The 20,952-nt window shown below is 45.0% G+C and overlaps 1 protein-coding gene across 1 annotated transcript in view; it reads right to left on the reverse strand.

The window, feature by feature from the left end:
• Positions 1-11,897: 11,897 nt before the first annotated feature.
• The window catches only part of LOC141116718 (uncharacterized), a 164,129-nt gene continuing 155,074 nt past the window's right edge, over positions 11,898-20,952 (reverse strand). Inside the window, exons 11-13 of the mRNA XM_073609110.1 lie at positions 19,820-19,915; positions 15,574-15,624; positions 11,898-12,330 (exon numbers count right to left, since the gene is read on the reverse strand). Of these exons, the coding sequence (XP_073465211.1) occupies positions 12,313-12,330; positions 15,574-15,624; positions 19,820-19,915 (165 nt within the window). The 3' untranslated portion in view covers positions 11,898-12,312. The remainder of the gene's footprint in view (positions 12,331-15,573; positions 15,625-19,819; positions 19,916-20,952) is intronic.

Below are 20,952 nucleotides of genomic sequence, written 5' to 3' on the forward strand. Positions count from 1 at the left end.
GTCGCACCACTTCCTTAAACTAAATATCTCTAAAACTGAGCTATTAATATTCCCCCCCCCCCCGCCCGTGCCCCCCTCCATGACTTTTCCATCAAAATCAACAATGCAACCATCAGTCCCTCCCCTCACACCAGGGTACTAGGTGTAATCCTAGACTTGTCATTTCAGCCTCAAATCCAATCGTTGTCAAAAGTTTGTAGAATTCACCTCCAAAACATCTCTAAAATTCGCCCCTTTTTAACAAGTGAAACCACCAAGCTCCTCATTCACTCCCTTGTTATCTCTTGCCTTGACTACTACATCTCCCTTCTCACTGGCCTACCTCTCTATAGGCTCCTCCTCTCTTCAGTCTATCATGAATGCTGCTGCCAGACTTATCCACCTTACCAACCGCTCAGTGTCTGCCAACCCTCTCCTCCAATCCCTACACTGGCTCCCAATCACCCAGCGAATTAAATTCAAAATACTAACCACAACATACAAAGCCATTCACAACTCTGCCCCGAGCTACATCACCAATCTTGTCTCCAAATATCACCCAAATCATCCTCTCTGCTCTTCTCAAGACCTCCTACTCTCAAGCTCTCTCATCTCCTCCTCCCAAGCTCCTCTCCAGGACTTCTCCTCTATGCTCTTCACAAGAACTCCTGCTCTCAAGCGCTCTCGTCTCCTCCTCCTATGCTCGTCTCCAGGACTTCTCCTCTATGCTCTTCACAAGACCTCCTGCTCTCAAGCTCTCTCGTCTCCTCCTCCTATGCTCGTCTCCAGGACTTCTCCTCTATGCTCTTAACAAGACTTCCTGCTCTCAAGCTCTCTCGTCTCCTCCTCCCATGCTCATCTCCAGGATTTCTCCAGAGCCTCTCCCATCCTCTGGAACTCGCTACCTCCACTGGTCCGGCTATCCCCTACTCTTGCTACCTTCAGGCGATCCCTGAAAACTCACCTCTTTAGGAAAGCCTATCACGTCTCCAACTAATCTTCTACCACTTCCATCAGCACATTCCCCACAGTTGCAACCTTTTGTACCACCTGCCCCACCACTAATAGATTGTAAGCTCTTCTGAGCAGGGCCCTATTAATCCTCTTGTATTTTATTGTATTATAACTGTATTGTTTCCTTTTATATTGTAAAGGCACTATAAGAAAGAAAGAAAGAAAGAAAGAAAGAAAGAAAGAAAGAAAGAAAGAAAGAAAGAAAGAAAGAAAGAAAGAAAGAAAGAAAGAAAGAAAGAAAGAAAGAAAGAAAGAAAGAAAATTAATATTAGAAATATATATATATATATATATATATATATATATATATATATATTAAAATTTCTAAAAGATGAATATCTAGAGGATAGATAGATAGAATATTAATATTATATATATATATATATAGATAGAGAGATATCTATCTATCTATCTATCTATCTATCTATCTATCTATCTATCTATCTATCTATCTATCTATCTATCTATCTATCTATCTATCTATATGTATATATTACGATTTCTAAAAGATGAATATCTAGAAGTGTGAGATATTTCTTTCTCTGTACAGATCTGAGGTCACTGACACACATGATGACTGTGAATTATATTCATTGGCGGACTTTTTGTGATCGGTTGTAGAATTAGTACTTATCACTCATCTCACTACCCCCAGATGTCTCCCACATTCTGTCCACATCTAGAACATTCCGGTATTTCTCAAGCCACAAAGTTTCACATTGTGTAGTATTCACGTAGTTCCCCTCCCCCGCCTCAAATGATCTGCACTCTATTAGCCTCATAGAAAGACAGGGGAGACATCAGGGGGGGGGGGGGGGGCTTTGAGACCCCAGATTTTTTATTAGAGAGAATCTGTCACTCAAAAAAAATGCATCACATAGGGAACTTTTTGTCCCCCCCCCAAAAAAAAAAGTTTAGTAACAAAAAATAAAGTGTAAAAAAAAAATGGAAGTTGCAACTAAACACTTAACACCCCCAATCCCCCCCAAAATTTTAGAAGTGTTGTGGTAAGAATTGTAACACAAAGTATACTGGGGGATGTTGGATGTTAAACGGAGGGTTTGATACAACTCTGAGCAGTTATGGGGGGGCTGAGGGAGAAGAGAACCGGTCATGGTGGCCTTCATCGGATGGACCTCCGCCTTACTTTTTTCTTGTTTATTTAGTAAATCTCATGACCGGTGTGAGGTCAGAGTCACAATGAAGAGACAGAGGAGACGTTCCTTCACAGTCATTTTATTTTTATTATAACAGAAAACATACAAAAGCTCCCCCCCCCCCCCATGTAAACAAATAGAACTAAAAAAATAGACGGTTTCTTTAAAAAAAAAAAAAAAAAAAAAAAGCTAAAAGATATATTATTATTTTGCTTTTTTAATAAAAATGTAACTGTTAATACAAAAACCATCATATAACCTGCACAACTTCTGTCCCTGTCAGAGTCCCCCCGTTACATCACAGACATCATTAGACTCTGTTGAGTCACCATCAGAATCCACCCTACATCAGAATCCACCCTACATCAGAACCCCCCTTACCACTGTACGTTGGGCACCATATGCAGCCTCTGCTGACCTTAATCCTCAATCTGTTCACTACAATGAGAGCTGCGGCCCAGATAAAATCTTGTGGTGGGCCGCAGGTGGTCTGTGGGATGTAGTTTGGAGACCCCTGATCTAGAGGTGTCCATAACACTAAAGCTCAACTTCTGGCAAACCGCTATTACAGTATGAGAACCGTCTTATTTGCTTCATTGGGTCAGATGACTGACCCCTGCCAAACAGCATAGACAGATCCCAGACCCCCCCAGTGCTATTAAAGCTGAAATGTAGGTATGATCTTCAATGCATAGATACATTGATCCAGCTTGGACCAATATAAATATACCAGTTGTATACCTGTGGGATGGCTGTGGAAGTGGAGACTCATTATAGTAGTCAGGACTGCTACAGTGATATTAAAGACCCGTGCCAAGGGGCCACCCTTCTGCATAGTAACCACAGGGAGGCGCTCGCTGAGCACTGCCAGCATTCACAGAACGCCTTGTAATTTAAAAAAAATGAAAACAAGGCATTCTCTGATTGGACAAGTGGAGATCATGACATCATCGCCCTGCCTCTAAACCTCATCCAATCACAGAACTGCTTGTATTCACTGAATAAAAATCCAAAGTGTTCTGAGAATGGTGGCAGTGCTGAGTGAGCGCCCCCCCCCCCCATGTGGTTACTATGTAGAAGAGCAACAGCTCGGCATGGGACCAAGAAGACTATCACTGTAGTAGTGCCAACTACTACAGTGATTGTCACCTTCTCCACAGCGATCTGCTTAGTGAGTGCCCCCTTGTGGTTACTATGCAGAAGGGCAACAGCTCAGCGTGGGACCCAGAAAGCTACCACTGTAGTACAGTGATTGTCACCTTCCACAGCGATCGCTCAGGTTTGAGACATACATACAAGCTGTATGTAAGTATACAATAAAATCCATACCTAAACCTTCCCCAGCCTGTTGGGTGGCCAATAAATTAGCCGCGGGCGGCTCCCCACATATAAAATCATGGCAGGTCATATCCCTCCTGTATGCACGTTCCCAGTGTTAGACTGACTGCACTTTACAAAGCATTACAATGCATTATGTTGAAGGTAGATAAGAAAATCCGGACAGCCGCACTCCAGGAAAATATAGTTCAAAGATAAGTTATTGTAAATTCAGGGGCATAAAGCATACAAAACACTGTGGCAGAAGGTACAGGCAATCAGCTAATGCGTTTCGCACTTATGCTAAGTGCTTACTCATAGCTATGAGTTATGAGCTATGAGTAAGCACTTAAGCACATAAGTGTGAAACGCGTTAGCTGATTGCCTGTACCTTCTGCCACAGTGTTTTGTATGCTTTATGCCCCTGAATTTACAATAAATTATCTTTGAACTATATTTTCCTGGAGTGCGGCTGTCCGGATTTTCTTATCTACCTTCAACATGACTCAGCATTAGCCAGCACCTGGGGCTCTTTATCTTGGGAGACAACTGAAAAGTTTACACCTGGTGTGCGGTGAGAATCTTCCCATTACAATGCATTGATAGGACCAGTGTGCTGCCCCCACCCCCTCCCCAGTTGCAGTGCTGCTGAAAAAGATTTTAGGAAGCTAAAATGAAAACAAGACTCAGGTACCTATACAAGCTGTATATACAAATATATATTAACAATTATTCATGAATATATAACTACAATGAAAACATTCTTTATTTTTTATGTCTGCTCGGGGTTCAAGAGAACCGCATCTTTGTTCTTATTAAAAAATAAATATTAAAAACATTGCAAATATTAAACACATTGTGCATGAAAAGCAGCAGAAAGACAGATGAAGCTCCACCAGGTGACGTCACCAGGTGGCTCCGCCCCTTACCTATCTAAGAACCGTCGGACGGCATAGCAAGCAGTTAGCCTTCGTCGCAGGCGGAGCGTTTTTTTTTCAGAGTGCGGCGGGCGTCGTGATTGACGATGGATCTACATGGAGGGGGGGGGGCATTGTTTTTTTAAATTTTTAATAAAGGAATCGTCAAAAACTAACTGTGTTTTTCTTTCTTTTTGACACTTTTTTTGGTGAATGAGTAGGGGTACAATGTACCCCTACCCATTCACATGGAGGGGAGGGTGGGATCTGGGGCCCCCCCCATGTTAAAGGGGGATTCCAGATTCCAATAAGCTCTCCGACAACCACAGCCCAGGGTTGTCGGGAAGAGGACCTTGTCCCCATCAACATGGGGACAAGGAGCCCCCCACCCCAAAGCACCCCCCCGATGTTGAGGGCATGTGGCCTGGTATGGTTCGGGGGGGGGTGGACGCTCGCTTGTCCCCCCCCCCTCTGGCCTGCCAGGCTGCATGCTCAGATAAGGGTCTGGTGTGGATTTTTTTTGGGGGGGATGTCTTTTTTTTATTCCGGCATGGGGGTCCCCCTCAAAATCCATACCAGATTTAAGGGTGCCAGCAGACCCCCACAACCACCACCCAGGGTTGTGGGAAAGAGGCCCTTATCAACATGGGGATAAGGTGCTTCGGGGTGGGGGGAGGCAGAGCCCCCCACTACCCCAAAGCACCCGCCCCTATGTTGAGGGCATGTGGCCTGGTATGGTTCAGGAGGGGAGGCAGCGCTTGTCCCCCCTCTTTTCTGGCCTGCCAGGCTGCATGCTCGGATAAGGGTCTGGTATGGATTTTGGGGGGACCCCACACCATTGTTATAAAAAAATGTTGGAATGGGGGTTCCTCTCAAAATCCATACCAGACGTAAGGGTCTGGTATAGATTTTGAGGGGAGGGGGCCACGCCATTTTTTTTTAAATTTTGGTGTGGGGTTCCCCTAAAAATCCATACCAGACCCGAAGGGCCTGGTATACATGGGGGAGGAACCCCACGCCAATTTTTCATTTTTTTTTTTTATTGCTGAGATTTCTTTTTTACATTCAGCTGTCAGTGGGGAAGCCCGCTGACAGCTGATTATTAAGGATACAGCGGTTCCCAGCCCGCTCCTTAACAACCTATTCACCGCTGTGCGCTCGGTGGGCGAACATCCCGCCGAGTGCACCGCAAATTCGGGTGTTCAACGTCGTTCGGGGCTGAAGTAATGCCCAAACAGTTCGCCCATCTCTAGTAATGACTTCACTTCCGGTCAAGGGTGGAAGTAAACTTTTTATTTTATTTTTTAAACAAACGATCAACATTTATTTATTTTTTGATACTTTGCTTTTAAAGGTAAAGAAGTGATTTGTGGTCTCTTTGACCCCAGATCTCTTCATAAAAACGATCTGTCATCCTTATTTCTACTACAATGGATGTTTACATTCATTCAAGTCAAGTAATTCATTCAGCAAGTGATAAAAAAAACAGTGTAAAAATTTTTTAAAATTTTTTAAAAAGCGCCTCCATCCCTCCGCGCTTGCGTATAGGCAAGTCCCGTCCACATATGTAAACAGTGTTCGCAACCACACATGTGAGATATTGCCGCAAACATTAGAGTGGGAGCAATAATTCTAGCGCAAGACCTCCTCTGTAACTTTAAACAGGTAACCTCTAAAAAAACGAGCGTGTGCAAATTTAAAGCGTGATATGATAGATATCTATTTACTCGCCGTAACATCATCTTTCACATTTTACAAAAAAATTTGGGGTATATATTGTGTTTTTTTATTTATTAATTAAAATGTGTTTTTTCCCCAAAAAATTGCATTTGAAAAACCACTGCGCAAATATCGTGTGGCTTAAAAAATTGCAACAATCACTATTTTATTCCCTAGGGTCTCTGCTAAAAAAAAAAAAAATACATATTATATATATTATTATTATTATTATTCAGGATTTATATAGCGCCAACAGTTTACGCAGCGCTTTACAATATAAAAGGGAGACAATACAGTTATAATACAATACAATACAATAGGATTAAGAGGGCCCTCTAATAGATATAGATATATATATATATATATATATATATATATATATATATATATATATATATATATATATATTTATATTATGTATTTTTATATATATATAATATATATAATATGTATTATATATATATAATAATGTTTGGGGGTTATAAGTCATTTTCTAGTAGAGCTGCACAATTCTGACTAAAATGAAAATCACGATTTTTTGGTTATAATAAAGATCACGATTCTCGTGTGTAACATCATCTTTCACATTTTATAAAAAATTTTGGGTATATATTGTGGTTTTTTTTTATTAATTAAAATGTGTTTTTTCCCCAAAAAATTGTATTTAAAAAACCACTGCGCAAATACCGTGTCACATAAAAAGTTGCAACAATCCCTATTTTATTCCCTAGGGTCTCTGCAAAAAACAAAAAAAAAATTATATATATATATATATATATAATATATATATATATATTATATATATGTTATATATATATATATATATATATTTATAAAATAATGTTTGGGGGTTATAATATTTAAAAAAAACGCTGCGCAAATACCATGTGACATAAAAAATTGCAACAATCACTATTTTGTTCCCTCGGGTCTCGCCTTTGGAGATTTTTAAGTACCGTAGTTTGTCGCCATTCCACGAGGCATGTGCAAATTTAAAGCGTGACACGTTAGGCAGAGGCGGCTCTATAATTACGCAAGTTAGGCGGTCGCCTAAGGCCTCGCACTCACAGGGGCCTCACGGCCGCCTAATTTGCCTGTTGCAGTTTTTAACAGTGGTGGTTTCCCAGTCTGTTATGCCGCAAAGTCACCAGCTCTGCGGCGATCTACCCGTCAATCACAGGCAGCTGACGGGTAGATCGAGTATCGGCCGACATGCAGAGTAGCGCGGGAAGCGGCTGTAGTCCTTACTGTCCTCTCTCATATCGCGTTGCTCCCCTCCTCTCCTCTCGTCCATTCCAGGTGATGTCACAAGCATACAACGAGAGGAGAGGAGGGAGGGGCCGCCGGGGAGCAGCGCGACATGATAAAGAACAGAAAGGACTTATTATAATACAGCCACTTCCCGCGCTACTCTGCATTTAAAGGAAACTGAAAGGAAAGTGTACCCTGCTGTGCCCAGTATTCTGACGTACACCATACCCTATGCCCAGTACCCTGATGTGCCCTGTACTCTGTGCCTTGCCATGTCCAGTACCCTGATGTGCCCTGTACCGTGTGCCCTGCCATGTCCAGTACCCTGATGTGCCCTTTGCCCTGCCATGTCCAGTACCCTGATGTGCTCCATACCCTGTGCCCAGTACCGTGATGTGCCCTGTACCCTGTGCCCTGCCATGTCCAGTACCTTGATGTGCCCCATACCCTGTGCCCAGTACCCTGGTGTGCCCTGTACCCTGCCATGTCCAGTACCCTGATGCGCCCCATACTCTGTGCCCAGTACCCTGATGTGCCCTGTACCCTGCCATGTCCAGTACCCTGATGTGCCCCATACCCTGTGCCCAGTACCCTGATGTGCCCAGTACCCTGATGTGTCCAGTACCCTGATGTGCCCAGTACCCTGATGTGCCCAGTACCCTGATGTGTTCAGTACCCTGATGTGCCCAGTACCCTGATGTGCTCAGTACCCTGATGTGTCCAGTACCCTGATGTGCCCTGTACCCTGATGTGTCCAGTACCCTGATGTGCCCAGTACCCTGATGTGTCCAGTACCCTGATGTGCCCTGTACTCTGTGCCCTGCCATGTCCAGTACCCTTATGTGCCCCATACCCTGTGCCCAGTACCCTGATGTGCCCAGTACCCTGATGTGTCCAATACCCTGATGTGTCCAGTACCCTGGTGTGTCCAGTACCCTGCTGTGCCCTGTGCCCTGCCATGTCCAGTACCCTGATGTGCCCCAAACCCTGTGCCCAGTACCCCGATGTGCCCAGTACCCTGATGTGCCCTGCCATGTCCAGTACCCTAATGTGCCCCATACACTGTGCGCAGTACCCTGATGTGCTCTGCTGTGCCCAGTGCCACATACCCTGTGCCAGTACCCTGACGTGTCCTGCTGTGACCCATACCCTGATGTGACCAATACCCTGCACCCTGCTGTGCCCCATACCCTGTGCCCAAACCCTGATGTGCCCTGCTGTGCCCCATTCTCTGATGTGCCCCATACCCTGAGCCCTGCTGTGCCCGTACCCTGATGTACCCTGCTGTGCCCCATACCCTGTGCCCTGTGCCCATGCCCTGCTGTGCCCCATACCCTGTGCCCTGTATCCTGATGTGCCCAGTACCCTGCTGTGCCCTGTACCATGCACCCTACTGTGCCCTGTACCATGTACCCTTATGTGCCCTGTACCCTGCTGTACCATGTACCCTGCTGTGCCCTGTACCCTGCTGTGTGCCCTGTACCACGCTGTGTGCCCTGTACCCTGCTGTGCGCCCCATGGCCTGCTGTGTGCCTTTTGATAAGCCTTGCTGTGTACCCCATGTTATGCTGCTTGCCCCATGGTGTGCCCCATGCCCAGCCGTGAGCCCTTTAAAGTGCCCCATGTTCTGCTGTGAGCCCCATGATGTACCTCATGTTTTGCTGGGTGCCCTGTGATGTGTCCCATGCCCTGCTGTTTGTCCTATGCCCTGCTGTGAGACCCATGATGTGCCCCATGTTCTGCTGTGTGCCCAATGATGTTCTCAAAGTTCTGCTGTGTGCCCCATGATGTGCCCCATGTTCTGCTGTGTGCCCCATGATGTGTCCAAAAATCTGCTGTGTGCCCCATGATGTACCCAGTGTTCTGCTGTGTGCCCCATTATGTGCCCCATGTTCTGCTGTGTGCCCCATGATGTGCCCCATGTTCTGCTGTGTGCCCCATGATGTGTCCCATGTTCTGCTGTGTCCCCCGTGATGTGCCCCATGTTTTGCTGTGTGCCCCATGATGGATGTGCCCGATGTGCTGCTGTGTGCCCCATGTTCTGTGTGCCCCATGATGTGCCCAATGTTCTCCTGTGTGCCCCATGTTCTGCTGTGTGCCCCATAATGTGCCCAATGTTCTGCAGTGTGCCCCATGTTCTGCTGTGTGCCCCATGATGTGCCCAATGTTCTGCTGTGTGCCCCATGTTCTGCTGTGTGCCCCATAATGTCCCCTGCTGCCCCCCCCCCCCCCTCCGTATTGTCTCCTGACCTCTTGTGCTCTACCCTGCTGTCCCCTGTACACTGCTTATTTCAAGTTAAACCCAGAACTGAGCATCTGTGGAAAAAAAAGCACAAGTTTCACATAAAATAGGTAAGCTCTAAGATTTGTTTCTATTTTTAAAGGGGTTGTAAACCCTCATGTTTTTTCACCTTAATGCATCCTATGCATTAGTGTGAAAAAACTTCTGTCACTCAGCAGCCCCCCCCCATTTTACAGCCCAGCCATTGGCTCCCGCTGCTGTCAATCAAATCCAATGACGTGGGGGGGGGCGGGACTGAGTCCGGAATTCTGCGTCTTTGGACGCAAATGCTGGAAAAGGGAGCGCGCCCGCAAGGTAACCCCCAGGGAGAGCACTTCTCCTAGGAGGTTTCCCAATGCGGGGAGGAGCCGTGAACAGCGTTAGGGGACCCCAGAAGAGGATGTTTGTTCAAAAACGAACTGCACAGTGGAGGTAAGTATGTTTGTTTTTTTTTGTTTTTTTTAAACAGGAGTTTACAACCCCTTTAATGCTATTTTTTTAAATGTTTTTATATCGCAGCTCGCTGATCATGCCAATGTTCCGTGAGCTGTAGATCTGAACACTACAGGCTACAGCACACCTAAATTGTTAGCCCCACTCCTGAACTCCCAATGATTGCCGTACCCATGCCCCAGTTCATTTTTAGTATTTTTCCCATTATGGGCGTGAGTGGGGCCTCATGTCCAAGTTTTGCCTAAGGCCTCTCAAAGCCTAGAGCCACCTCTGACGTTAGGTATCTATTTACTTTTTTTTTTTTTTTTTTTTATTATTCATTCAAATGTGTTTTTTTTCCACAAAAAAAATTGCATTTGAAGAACCACTGCACAAATACCGTGTGACATAAAACATTGCAACAATCACTATTTTATTCCCTAGGGTCTTTGCTAAAAAAAAAAAAAAAATATATATATATATATATATATATATATATATATATATATATATATATATATATAATTTTTATTTTTTTTTTGGAATAAAATAGTGATTGTTGCAATTTTTTATGTCAAACGGTATTTGCGCAGCGTTTTTTCAATTGCAATTTTTTGGGGAAAAAACACACTTCAATGAATTGAAAATAAAAGCCCAATTTTTTTGTATAATATGAAAGATGATGTTACACCACGAGAATCGTGATCTTTATTATAAGAAAAAAAAAATTGTGTTTTTTATTTTAGTCAGAGTCGTGCAGCTTTACTAGAAAATTACTTATAACCCTCAAACATTATATATATATATATATATATATATATATATATATATATATACACCGTATATACTCGAGTATAAGTCGAGTTTTTCAGCACATTTTTTTGTGCTGAAAGTGCCCCCCTCGACTTATACTCGAGTCAAGCACTTTTCTGCAGCAAAAAAATTCATTTTCCGAACCGGGGGCCCCGTATCTCAGGCCCACTTGGTGCTAGGAACCCCAAATTTGGTGTGCAAACCCAGTGGAACTGGTTCCATAACGTATCCAAAGCTGGGGTTCCTAGCACCAAGTGGCTTTGAGATACAGGGCCCCAAACCCGGTTCGGAAAATGTCATTTTCTGCTGCAGAAAAGTGCTTGACATTTTCTGAACTGATTTTTGGGGCCCTGTATCTCAGGGCCACTTGGTGCTAGTAACCCCAGCTTTGGAAATTTTATGGTGCTAGTTTTACTGGGTTTGCACACCAAATTTGGGGTTCTTAGCACTAAGTGGCCCCAAGATACAGGGCCCCAAATTCGGTCAACTGTGTCCATCTGTAGCAATGTCATTTCGGGACCCTTTGGGTTCAGAGACCCCAAATTTTGGCTGCAGCTAGGGGGCATCTAGGAACCCTTAACTACCGAGTTTGAAGTTCGGGGGACCTATGGCTGCAAATGGGCACAGTGAGGCTGCAAATGGGCATTGTTGACCCTCTTTTCCACTTACAGTAGCTGCATTTCTCACCCTCGTCTTATACTCGGGTCAATAAGTTTTTCCCATTTTTTTTGTGGTAAATTAGGGCCTCGACTTATACTCGGAACAACTTATACTCAAGTATATACGGTATATATATATATATATATATATATATATATATATATATATATATATATATATTATAATTTATAATTTATATTATATTATATTTTCTAGTAAAGCTGCACGACTCTGACTAAAATGAAAATCACAATTTTTTTTTTCTTATAATAAAGATCACGATTCTCGTGGTGTAACATCATCTTTCATATTATACAAAAAAATTGGGCTAGCTTTTTTTTTTTTAATTAACTGAAGTGTATTTTTTCCCTAAATAATTGCAATTGAAAAACCGCTGCGCAAATACCGTGTGACATAAAAAATTGCAACAATCACTATTTTATTCCCTAGTGTCTCTGCTAAAAAGAAATACATAGAATGTTTGGGGGGTTATAAATCATTTTCTAGCAAAAAATACTGATTTAAACTTGAAATGTTTAAACTTCAGCTTTTCTTTGTGGAATCGCTGAACATGGATCTGTTGAAGATGTTGATGTATATCATGGAGTGCAGCAGCCACGATCTGCCTGCATGGCATAGATAAGCACAGAGACCCAGCGATGACACAAGGTATGTCATGAAAATATCCATCTGGCCAATGAAATGTTGGTGAACTGCGTACATTTTCTTAAATTTCTGAACACAAACAGTTTTTCAGTGAAGCGTCATAGAATCAGAACTTCGTTTCCTTCTGTATTTGTAGAAAAAAAAAAAAAAATCAAAAAACCAAACATACTGGGCATGTATAGCCAAAACTTTATTGTTTATTTTTGTATTTAGCAAGAAATGGATAACCCCACCCCTGCCTGTTTTTTTATTTTTTATTACTGTGTCCCCTGGGGGAGATTTCACTTCACTTCCTGTCCAGGAGATACAACAGGAAATGCTATCAAATGTCTACAAAGTGAGGGAAAGTCCCCTCTTAGACAGTTGCGAGCAGAACAGGTGTCCCCATTGGAGGGTTTTCCCTCACTACTTGTTCTTGTGACAACTATATAATACTAGATTTCCCATTACTTCCTGTTCTGGTGACAGTGGGACAAATAGAAAATATAGATCTCCACAGTAGGGATATACAGTAGAGAGAGTTAGTGTTGGGGTAGCAGGGAGGGTTAGTGTTAGGGTTACATAGAAGGTTAGTGTTGGGGTTACAGGGTGGTTTGGTGTTGGGTTAAAGGAAGGGTTAATGTTAGGGTCACAGAGAGGGTTAGTGTTGTGGTTACAGGGAGAGGAAGTGTTAGGGATTACAGGGAAGATTAGTGTTGGGGCAACAGGGAGCATTAATGTGAAGGTTACAGGAAGGGTTAGTATTGGGGTTACAGGAAGGATTAGTGTTGGGGTTACAGGGAGGGTTAGTGTTGAGGTTACAGGGAGGATTAGTGTTAGGGTTACAGGAAGGGTTAGTGTTAGGGTTACAGGGAGGGTTAGTGTTGGGGTTACAGGAAGGGTTAGTGTTGGGGTTACAGGGAGGGTTAGTGTTGGGGTTACAGGGAGGGTTAGTGTTGGGGTTACAGGGAGGGTTAGTGTTGGGATTACAGGGAAGATTAGTGTTGGGGCTACAGGAAGGATTAGTGTTAGAGTTACAGGGAGGGTTAGTGTTGGGGTTACAAGGAGGGTTAGTGTTGGGGTTACAGGGAGGGTTAGTGTTGGGATTACAGGGAAGATTAGTGTTGGGGTTACAGGAAGGATTAGTGTTAGGGTTACAGGGAGGGTTAGTGTTGGGGTTACAGGGAGGGTTAGTGTTGAGGTTACAGGGAGGGTTAGTGTTAGGGTTACAGGGAGGGTTAGTGTTGGGGTTACAGGAAGGGTTAGTGTTGAGGTTACAGGGAGGGTTAGTGTTGAGGTTACAGGGAGGGTTAGTGTTGGGGTTACAGGGAGGGTTAGTGTTGAGGTTACAGGGAGGGTTAGTGTTGGGGTTACAGGGAGGGTTAGTGTTGAGGTTACAGGGAGGGTTAGTGTTGAGGTTACAGGAAGGGTTAGTGTTGGGGTTACAGGGAGGGTTAGTGTTGAGGTTACAGGGAGGGTTAGTGTTGGGGTTACAGGAAGGGTTAGTTTTGGGGTTACAGGAAGGGTTAGTGTTGGGGTTACAGGGAGGGTTAGTGTTGAGGTTACAGGGAGGGTTAGTGTTGAGGTTACAGGGAGGGTTAGTGTTGGGGTTACAGGAAGGGTTAGTGTTGAGGTTACAGGGAGGGTTAGTGTTGAGGTTACAGGGAGGGTTAGTGTTGGGGTTACAGGGAGGGTTAGTGTTGGGGTTACAGGGAGGGTTAGTGTTGAGGTTATAGGAAGATTTGTGTTAGAGCTACAGGGAGGGTTAAGATTAGGTCAGTGTTACAGCAAATGATTAGTATTTGGGTTACAGGGAGCTCGGGGTTCTGTAAATGTATTACAATCAGGTTTACTTAGTGTAAGAGTACTTTCACACTGGGGCGGTGCCGGCGTCAGCTCGTTTTAGCGTCTCTTTACCGCTGTTACGCTTTGGCACTTTTCGGGCGGTAGCGGGGCGCTTTAAACCCTCAAGAAGGGGTTAAAAAGAGGTTAAAAGCACCCATGATGTGGCGCTTCCGAAGCAGTGCCCATTCATTCCAAAGGGCCGGGGCGGTGTAGGAGCGCTGTATACGCCAATCCCGCACCGCCCCTTGCAGAACTTTTTTTCCCGCCCTCAGGATCTCACACTGGGGAGGCATGAGAGGCGCTTTTCAGGCGCTATTTTTAGTGCTAAAATGCCTGAAAAGCGCCATAATCCACTGCAATCAAATCAAGCAAGACTTCAATAATAAGGTGACCAGATTTTTAAAATGAAATCCGGGGACATTTTTTTTTTTTTACTAGTAATGGCAGCAATCGACGACCCTTTGCCCGTCTCCGCCGCCGCCACCGCCCGCCTCACAGCCTGTCAAGTCTAAAGCCCCATACACACTATCAGATTTTCTGTTGATTTTTTCCTTCAGATTTACCAAAACCATATAATATGAGGTCAAATCTTAGGAGTTTCAATTTGTATGCAATCAGGCAGGCCCTTGCACTACATGGTTGGACAAAAATCAGCAGAAAATCTGATAGTGTGTATGGGACTTTACTCTTCGGGCCACGGCTACTACTGGGTGGGGAGCAGAGGAAGATCACTCCACCAGGGAAGGCAAGGAGATAAGCAGGCAGGCGGCTGGCCGGGACTTGTGTCAAGGCAGAAGAACATGCGAGTGGCGCTGAATGGGCATGCGCCCGAAACTGAAGAAATAGTCCCTCCGCTCCGACCAGCACATGATCATCAGAAAGGGGCACAGATAATGGAAAAAAAATAAACCCCCATAAGCTAGTAGGAGCGGCAGAGGAGGGGGGGGTGCAATTCAGGTTTTTTTCTTTTTATTATGCACGGGCTGTCTTTGAAATTGCCCCAGCCCCTGTTCAAATCCAATCCGGGGACAAAACTGGGGACAGACCTGGTCCGGGGACAGTGTCCTCAATCCGGGGACTGTCCCCAGAAACCGGGGATGTCTGGTCACCCTATTCAACAAGGCCTGTGGGGGGGACTGCAAACCCCCTGGTCACCTTTTCAGGTGTACCCTCCCCCAAATCTTCATCCCATCTGAACACGGGGATAGGAATATTATTTTTCTGGTGTAAAACTTCTGGGGTTTAATTACAATGCCCCAACACGCTTATGGGTGGAGTTGGGAATCTCCATCTTGTATAGTCACATGACCACAATCAGGTGTTCACTGATCATCAGGTAGTTTCTGGAGGAAGATCTGACATTTCTGGACGGTGCGGTGTACCCCCCCAACATCCTGGTCAAGCGTTAGGGAATCCATGCACTCCAATTTTCCTTTATGATCTTTTTGTTTTTGGTTTAGTTCATTGGCCACCTACCCTTAAATATTAGATTATACTGTATATTATTCTCATAACTATATAAATAGGCTGTGTGGACTCTCACCTGCGGTTCATGCACCTCTGAATAACACGATTCCAAGGGAGCCATTTTCTCCTGCAATACACAAATAAAGTGTGACTATTGTGTCATTTTTATAGGTCTTGTGTGTTTTTTTTTTTTTTACTTCCATGACCACCTACCCTTGAAATGTTAGATCATGCAGTATAGAGATATGTATTTTGCTTCAGATGTATTCGTTAAGTTAATTTATCTTAGTCATATATGTTTTATTACAATGATTTGTTTTTGGAATTTGTTTAGTTTATTCTGATTCGGTTAGCATATTAGTTATTTTCGAATCGATTCGAATTTCGGAAGACAGCTATGTTTGTGCTATTTTATTCTATTCAATTTTTTCTATCCTATTCTATTTTTTTCTATTCTATTCTATAAAGAAACCTAAGTAGGAATCATCATCTTATTTCACTTTTATACCTTACTGTATCTATTGCAACATGTTTCCATTTTGATTTCATATTCATTTTCGAATTTGAATTCGGATCATTTGTTATTTTATTACTTTATTACGTTTTGTTACAATTTATTTCAAATTCATTGAAACTACTGGGAGCGTTAGTGTTGGGGTTACAAGGTAGGTTAATGTTGAGGGTTAAGGTTACAGGCAGGGATAGTGTTGAGGTTACAGGGAGGGTCAGTGTTGAGGTTACAGGGAGGGCTAATGTTAGGGTTACAGGGAGGGTTAGTGTTGAGGTTACAGGGAGGGTTAGTGTTGAGGTTACAGGGAGGGTTAATGTTAGGGTTACAGGGAGGGTCAGTGTTGGGGTTACAGGGAGGGTCAGTGTTGAGGTTACAGGGAGGGTTAGTGTTGAGGTTACAGGGAGGGTTAATGTTAGGGTTGCAGGGAGGGTTAGTGTTGAGGTTACAGGGAGGGTTAGTGTTGAGGTTACAGGGAGGGTTAATGTTAGGGTTGCAGGGAGGGTTAGTGTTGAGGTTACAGGGAGGGTTAGTGTTGAGGTTACAGGGAGGGTTAGTGTTGGGGTTACAGGGAGGGTCAGTGTTGAGGTTACAGGGAGGGCTAATGTTAGGGTTACAGGGAGGGTTAGTGTTGAGGTTACAGGGAGGGTTAGTGTTGAGGTTACAGGGAGGGTTAGTGTTGAGGTTACAGGGAGGGTTAATGTTAGGGTTGCAGGGAGGGTTAGTGTTGAGGTTACAGGGAGGGTTAGTGTTGGGGTTGCAGGGAGGGTTATTGTGAGGGTTACAGGGAGGGTTAGTTTTGGGGTTACAGGGAGAGTTATTGTTAGGGTTACAGGCAGGGTTAATGTTGGAGTTACAGGGAGGCTTAGTGTTGGGGTTACAGGGAGGGTTAGTGTTGGGGTTACAGTCAGGGTTAGTGTTGAGGTTACAGGGAGGGTTAATGTTGTGGTTACAGGGAAGGTTAGTGTTGGGGTTACAGGGAGGGAAAAGTGTGAAGGTTACGGGGAGGGTTAGTGTTAGGGTTACATGTAGGGTTAATATTGAGGTTACAGGAAGGGTTAGCTTTGGGGTTACATGTAGGGTTATTATTGAGGTTACATGGAGGGTTAGTGTTAGCCTCGGTTCACACTGGGACGACTTGTCAGGCGACCTAGGTCGCCTGACAAGTAGCGTCCCGTACAGTACAATGGAACCGTTCTAATCGGAGCGACGGACTTTAAAATGGACAGACTTGCCCACACACGACCGGACTTTGCGGCGGGCTAAGTCCGGCCGTCTTTCCGACGGACTTTCGCCGGAGTTACGGCGGACTTTCAGAATGAACGGACTTGCTCACACATGGACAAGTCCGTTCATTTTGAACGTGACTCAGGTGCGACGGGACTAGAAAAGGATGTCAATCTTGCCGCTTTTATCGGCGAGATTGACACCTTGCGAGCCCCGTCACGGGTCATACCAGGCCCTTAGGTCTGGTATGGATTATAAGGGGAACCCCCTACACTGAAAACATTACCCAGTGACCACGCCCCCTAAAACGTCACAGTCCCAGCATGCCCAGGGACTGTGACATCAAAAGGGGGCGGGTCTCCGCCTATATAAGTCACAACGCAGCCCTCAGAGAGCAGTCCAGCCGGAGAGAGCGTCGTGTCAACATCTGGAGAAGAGAAGAGAAGACAAGAAGCCCAGAAGCCCAGAAGACAAGAAGCCAAGAAGTCCGGACCTCTGCTGGCAAGAGAGCTACCTGAACACAGCGGAGGAGCCGGCCAAAGAACTGGAACACCGGGAGGAGAGAGCGGAGAAGAACCAACCGGACGCCGGGAGAAGATGAACCGGAGGGACCCCCGAAGCCGGAAGAAGACCCCCGAAGCCAGAGGAAGATCCCCCCCCCGGAGCTGTTTAATAAAATATTTTAAAAACCTGTGTAGTGTTTTATTTACACTTTTTCCCTGGGTGAATGGGTAGGGGTACCATGTACCCCATACTCATTCACATAGGGCGGGGGGGCCGGGATCTGGGGGCCCTCTTATTATAGGGGGCTCCCGGATTCCGATAAGCCCCCCGCCCGCAGACCCCGACAACCAACGGCCAGGGTTGTCGGGGAGAGGCCCTTGTCCTCATCAACATGGGGACAAGGTGCTTTGGGGTGGGGGGCCCCGCAGGGCGCCCCCCTCCCCCAAAGCACCCACCCCCCATGTTGAGGGCATGCGGCCTGGTACGGTTCAGGAGGGGGGGACGCTCGCTCGTCCCCACCCCCTTTCCTGACCGGCCAGGCTGCGTGCTCGGATCGGGGTCTGATATGGATTTTAGGGGGGACCCCATGCCGTTTTTTCGGCGTAGGGGGGTTCCCCTTATAATCCATACCAGACCTAAGGGCCTGGTATGCTCCGCGCTCGCCGCAATAGGAAAATTTGTTTTTCCTATTGCAGCGAGCGCGAAATGCAATACCCTGCCCTCGCGTCGTATCTGGTCCGTTGGACCAGCATACACACGAGCGGGCTTTCCGTCGGACCAGCACACAGACGAGCGGACTTTCCGCCCGAAACTGAGTTCGACAGAAAGATTTAAAACATGTTTCAAATCTAGGTCCGGCGGGTTTTTGGGAAAAAGTCCGCCGGAAAAGTCCGCCGGAGCCCACACACGGACGGATTGTCCGGCAGACTCTGGTCCGCCGGACCAAGTATGCTGGAAAGTCCGACCGTGTGTACGCGGCATTAGTGTTGGAGTTACAGAGAGGGAAAATGTTAAGCTTACATGTAGGGTTATTATTGAGGTTACAGGGAAGGTTTAGTGTTGGAGTTACAGGGAAGGTTTAGTGTTGGGGTCACAGGGAGGGTTAGTGTTAGAACTACAGCGAGTGTTAAGATTAAGGTCAGTATTACAGCAAATAATTTGTATTTAGTATAATTAGTATTTGGGTTACAGGGAGCTGCAAATGTATTACAATCAGGTTCACTTAGTGTTAGGGTTAGGATTGTTCCATAATCCACTGAACCAAGTCAAGCAAGCCTTCATCAAGGCCTGTGGGCGGGACTGCAACTCCTTGTCACCTTTTCCGTGTAATTACAATGCCCCAACACTCTTATGCCCCGTACACACGGTTGTACTTTGTTCGAACATTCCGACAACAAAATCCTAGGATTTTTTCCGACGGATGTTGGCTCAAACTTGTCTTGCATACACACGGTCACACAAAATTGTCGGAAAATCCGATCATTCTGAACGCGGTGATGTAAAACACGTACGTCGGGACTATAAACGGGGCAGTGGCCAATAGCTTTCATCTCTTTATTTATTCTGAGCATGCATGGCACTTTGTCCGTCGGATTTGTGTACACACGATCGGAATTTCCGACAACGGATTTTGTTGTCGGAAAATTTTATATCCTGCTCTCAAACTTTGTGTGTCGGAAAATCTGATGGAAAATGTCCGATGGAGCCCACACACGGTCAGAATTTCCGACAACACGCTCCGATCGGACATTTTCCATCGGAAAATCCAAACGTGTGTACGGGGCATTATGGGTGGAGTTGGGAATCTCCATCTTGTATAGTCACATGACCACAATCAGGTGTTCACTGATCATCAGGTAGTTGCAGGAGGAAGATCTCACATTTCGGGACGGTGCAGTGTACCCCCCAACACTGCCAGGATGAAACACAAACATCTTGGTCATTCATTGGGGAATCCATGCAGCCTAATTTTCCCTTCTGATCTTTTTTTTTTGTTTTAGTTCAATGACCACCTACCCTTAAATATTAGATTATGACGTATATTATTCTCATAACTATATAAATAGGATGTGTGGACTCTCACCTTCGGTAGTTGCACCTCTGCATAACATGATTCCAATGGAGGATTTGAACAATTCCCGTTGGGTCTTTCTGATGGAGACTTTTGTTTATTTTTGTCCTGCAATACACAAAGAAAGTGTGATTATAGTGTCATTTTTGAAGCATTATAGGCCTTGTGTGGTTTTCTTTTCCTGTCCAGGTAGAAGGGAGTCTGGGTGGAATTTTTTTGTAGTTCCATGACCACCTACCCTTAAAATGTTAGAGAGATGTGCACAACATAAAAAATGTGTTTTATTTCAAATTCATTTGTTACGTTCAAAAATGTGTTTAGTCATATTCGTTTTGGAAGAATTTGTTTTTTTTAATTTGTTTTGTATATTCAGATTCGGTTAGCATATTAGTTATTTTCACTTTGTGGGGGGGGGGGGGGGGGGGTTCAGTCACATTTTTGAAGGATTTCCATTGCCTGGACTAGGTTGTATCATTTAGTTGTTCTTTTGCTTCAATACACAGAAAACGTCAGGAGGTATTATAGGGTCATCGGAATCCCACTGTAAAATGCTGGGGTTCAAGGCCAGCATGGCAAGCACCAAATGCCAGCAGGTTGGGCATCATGGACCTAGATAGAACAAAAATGTACTGGCCAGGTAGCAGGGAACCTGGTGCCCTAACTTTCTCATGAAAACTTTTTGAATTTGAAGGCCATTTACAGAGGTATACAGAGGTATCAGAGGGTCATCAGGACTATGAAATGCTGGGGTTCAAGGCCAGCATGGCAAGCACCAAACGGCAGCAAGTTGGGCACCAGGGGCCTAGATAAAGCACAAACTTCCCGGCCAGGTAGCAAGGAGGCTGGATTCCTTAATTATCCCTTTAAAATTCATTTGAGTTTGATGGCCATTGGCAGAGGTATACAGAGGTATTATAGGGTCATCAGGACTATGAAATGCTGGGGTTCAAGGCCAGCACGGCAAGCAACAAATGGCAGCAGGTTGAGCACTAGGGGCTGAGAAAAAGCACAAACTTCCTGGCCAGGCAGTAAGGAGACTGGGTGCCGTAATTACCCCTTGAAAACTCATTTGAGTTTGATGGCCATTGACAGAGGTATTAAAGGGTCATCAGAACTTTTGAAGGATTCCCATTGTTTGGACTAGG

Source organism: Aquarana catesbeiana, linkage group LG13 (assembly GCF_042186555.1).
Source record: "Aquarana catesbeiana isolate 2022-GZ linkage group LG13, ASM4218655v1, whole genome shotgun sequence".
Lineage (NCBI taxonomy): Eukaryota > Metazoa > Chordata > Amphibia > Anura > Ranidae > Aquarana > Aquarana catesbeiana.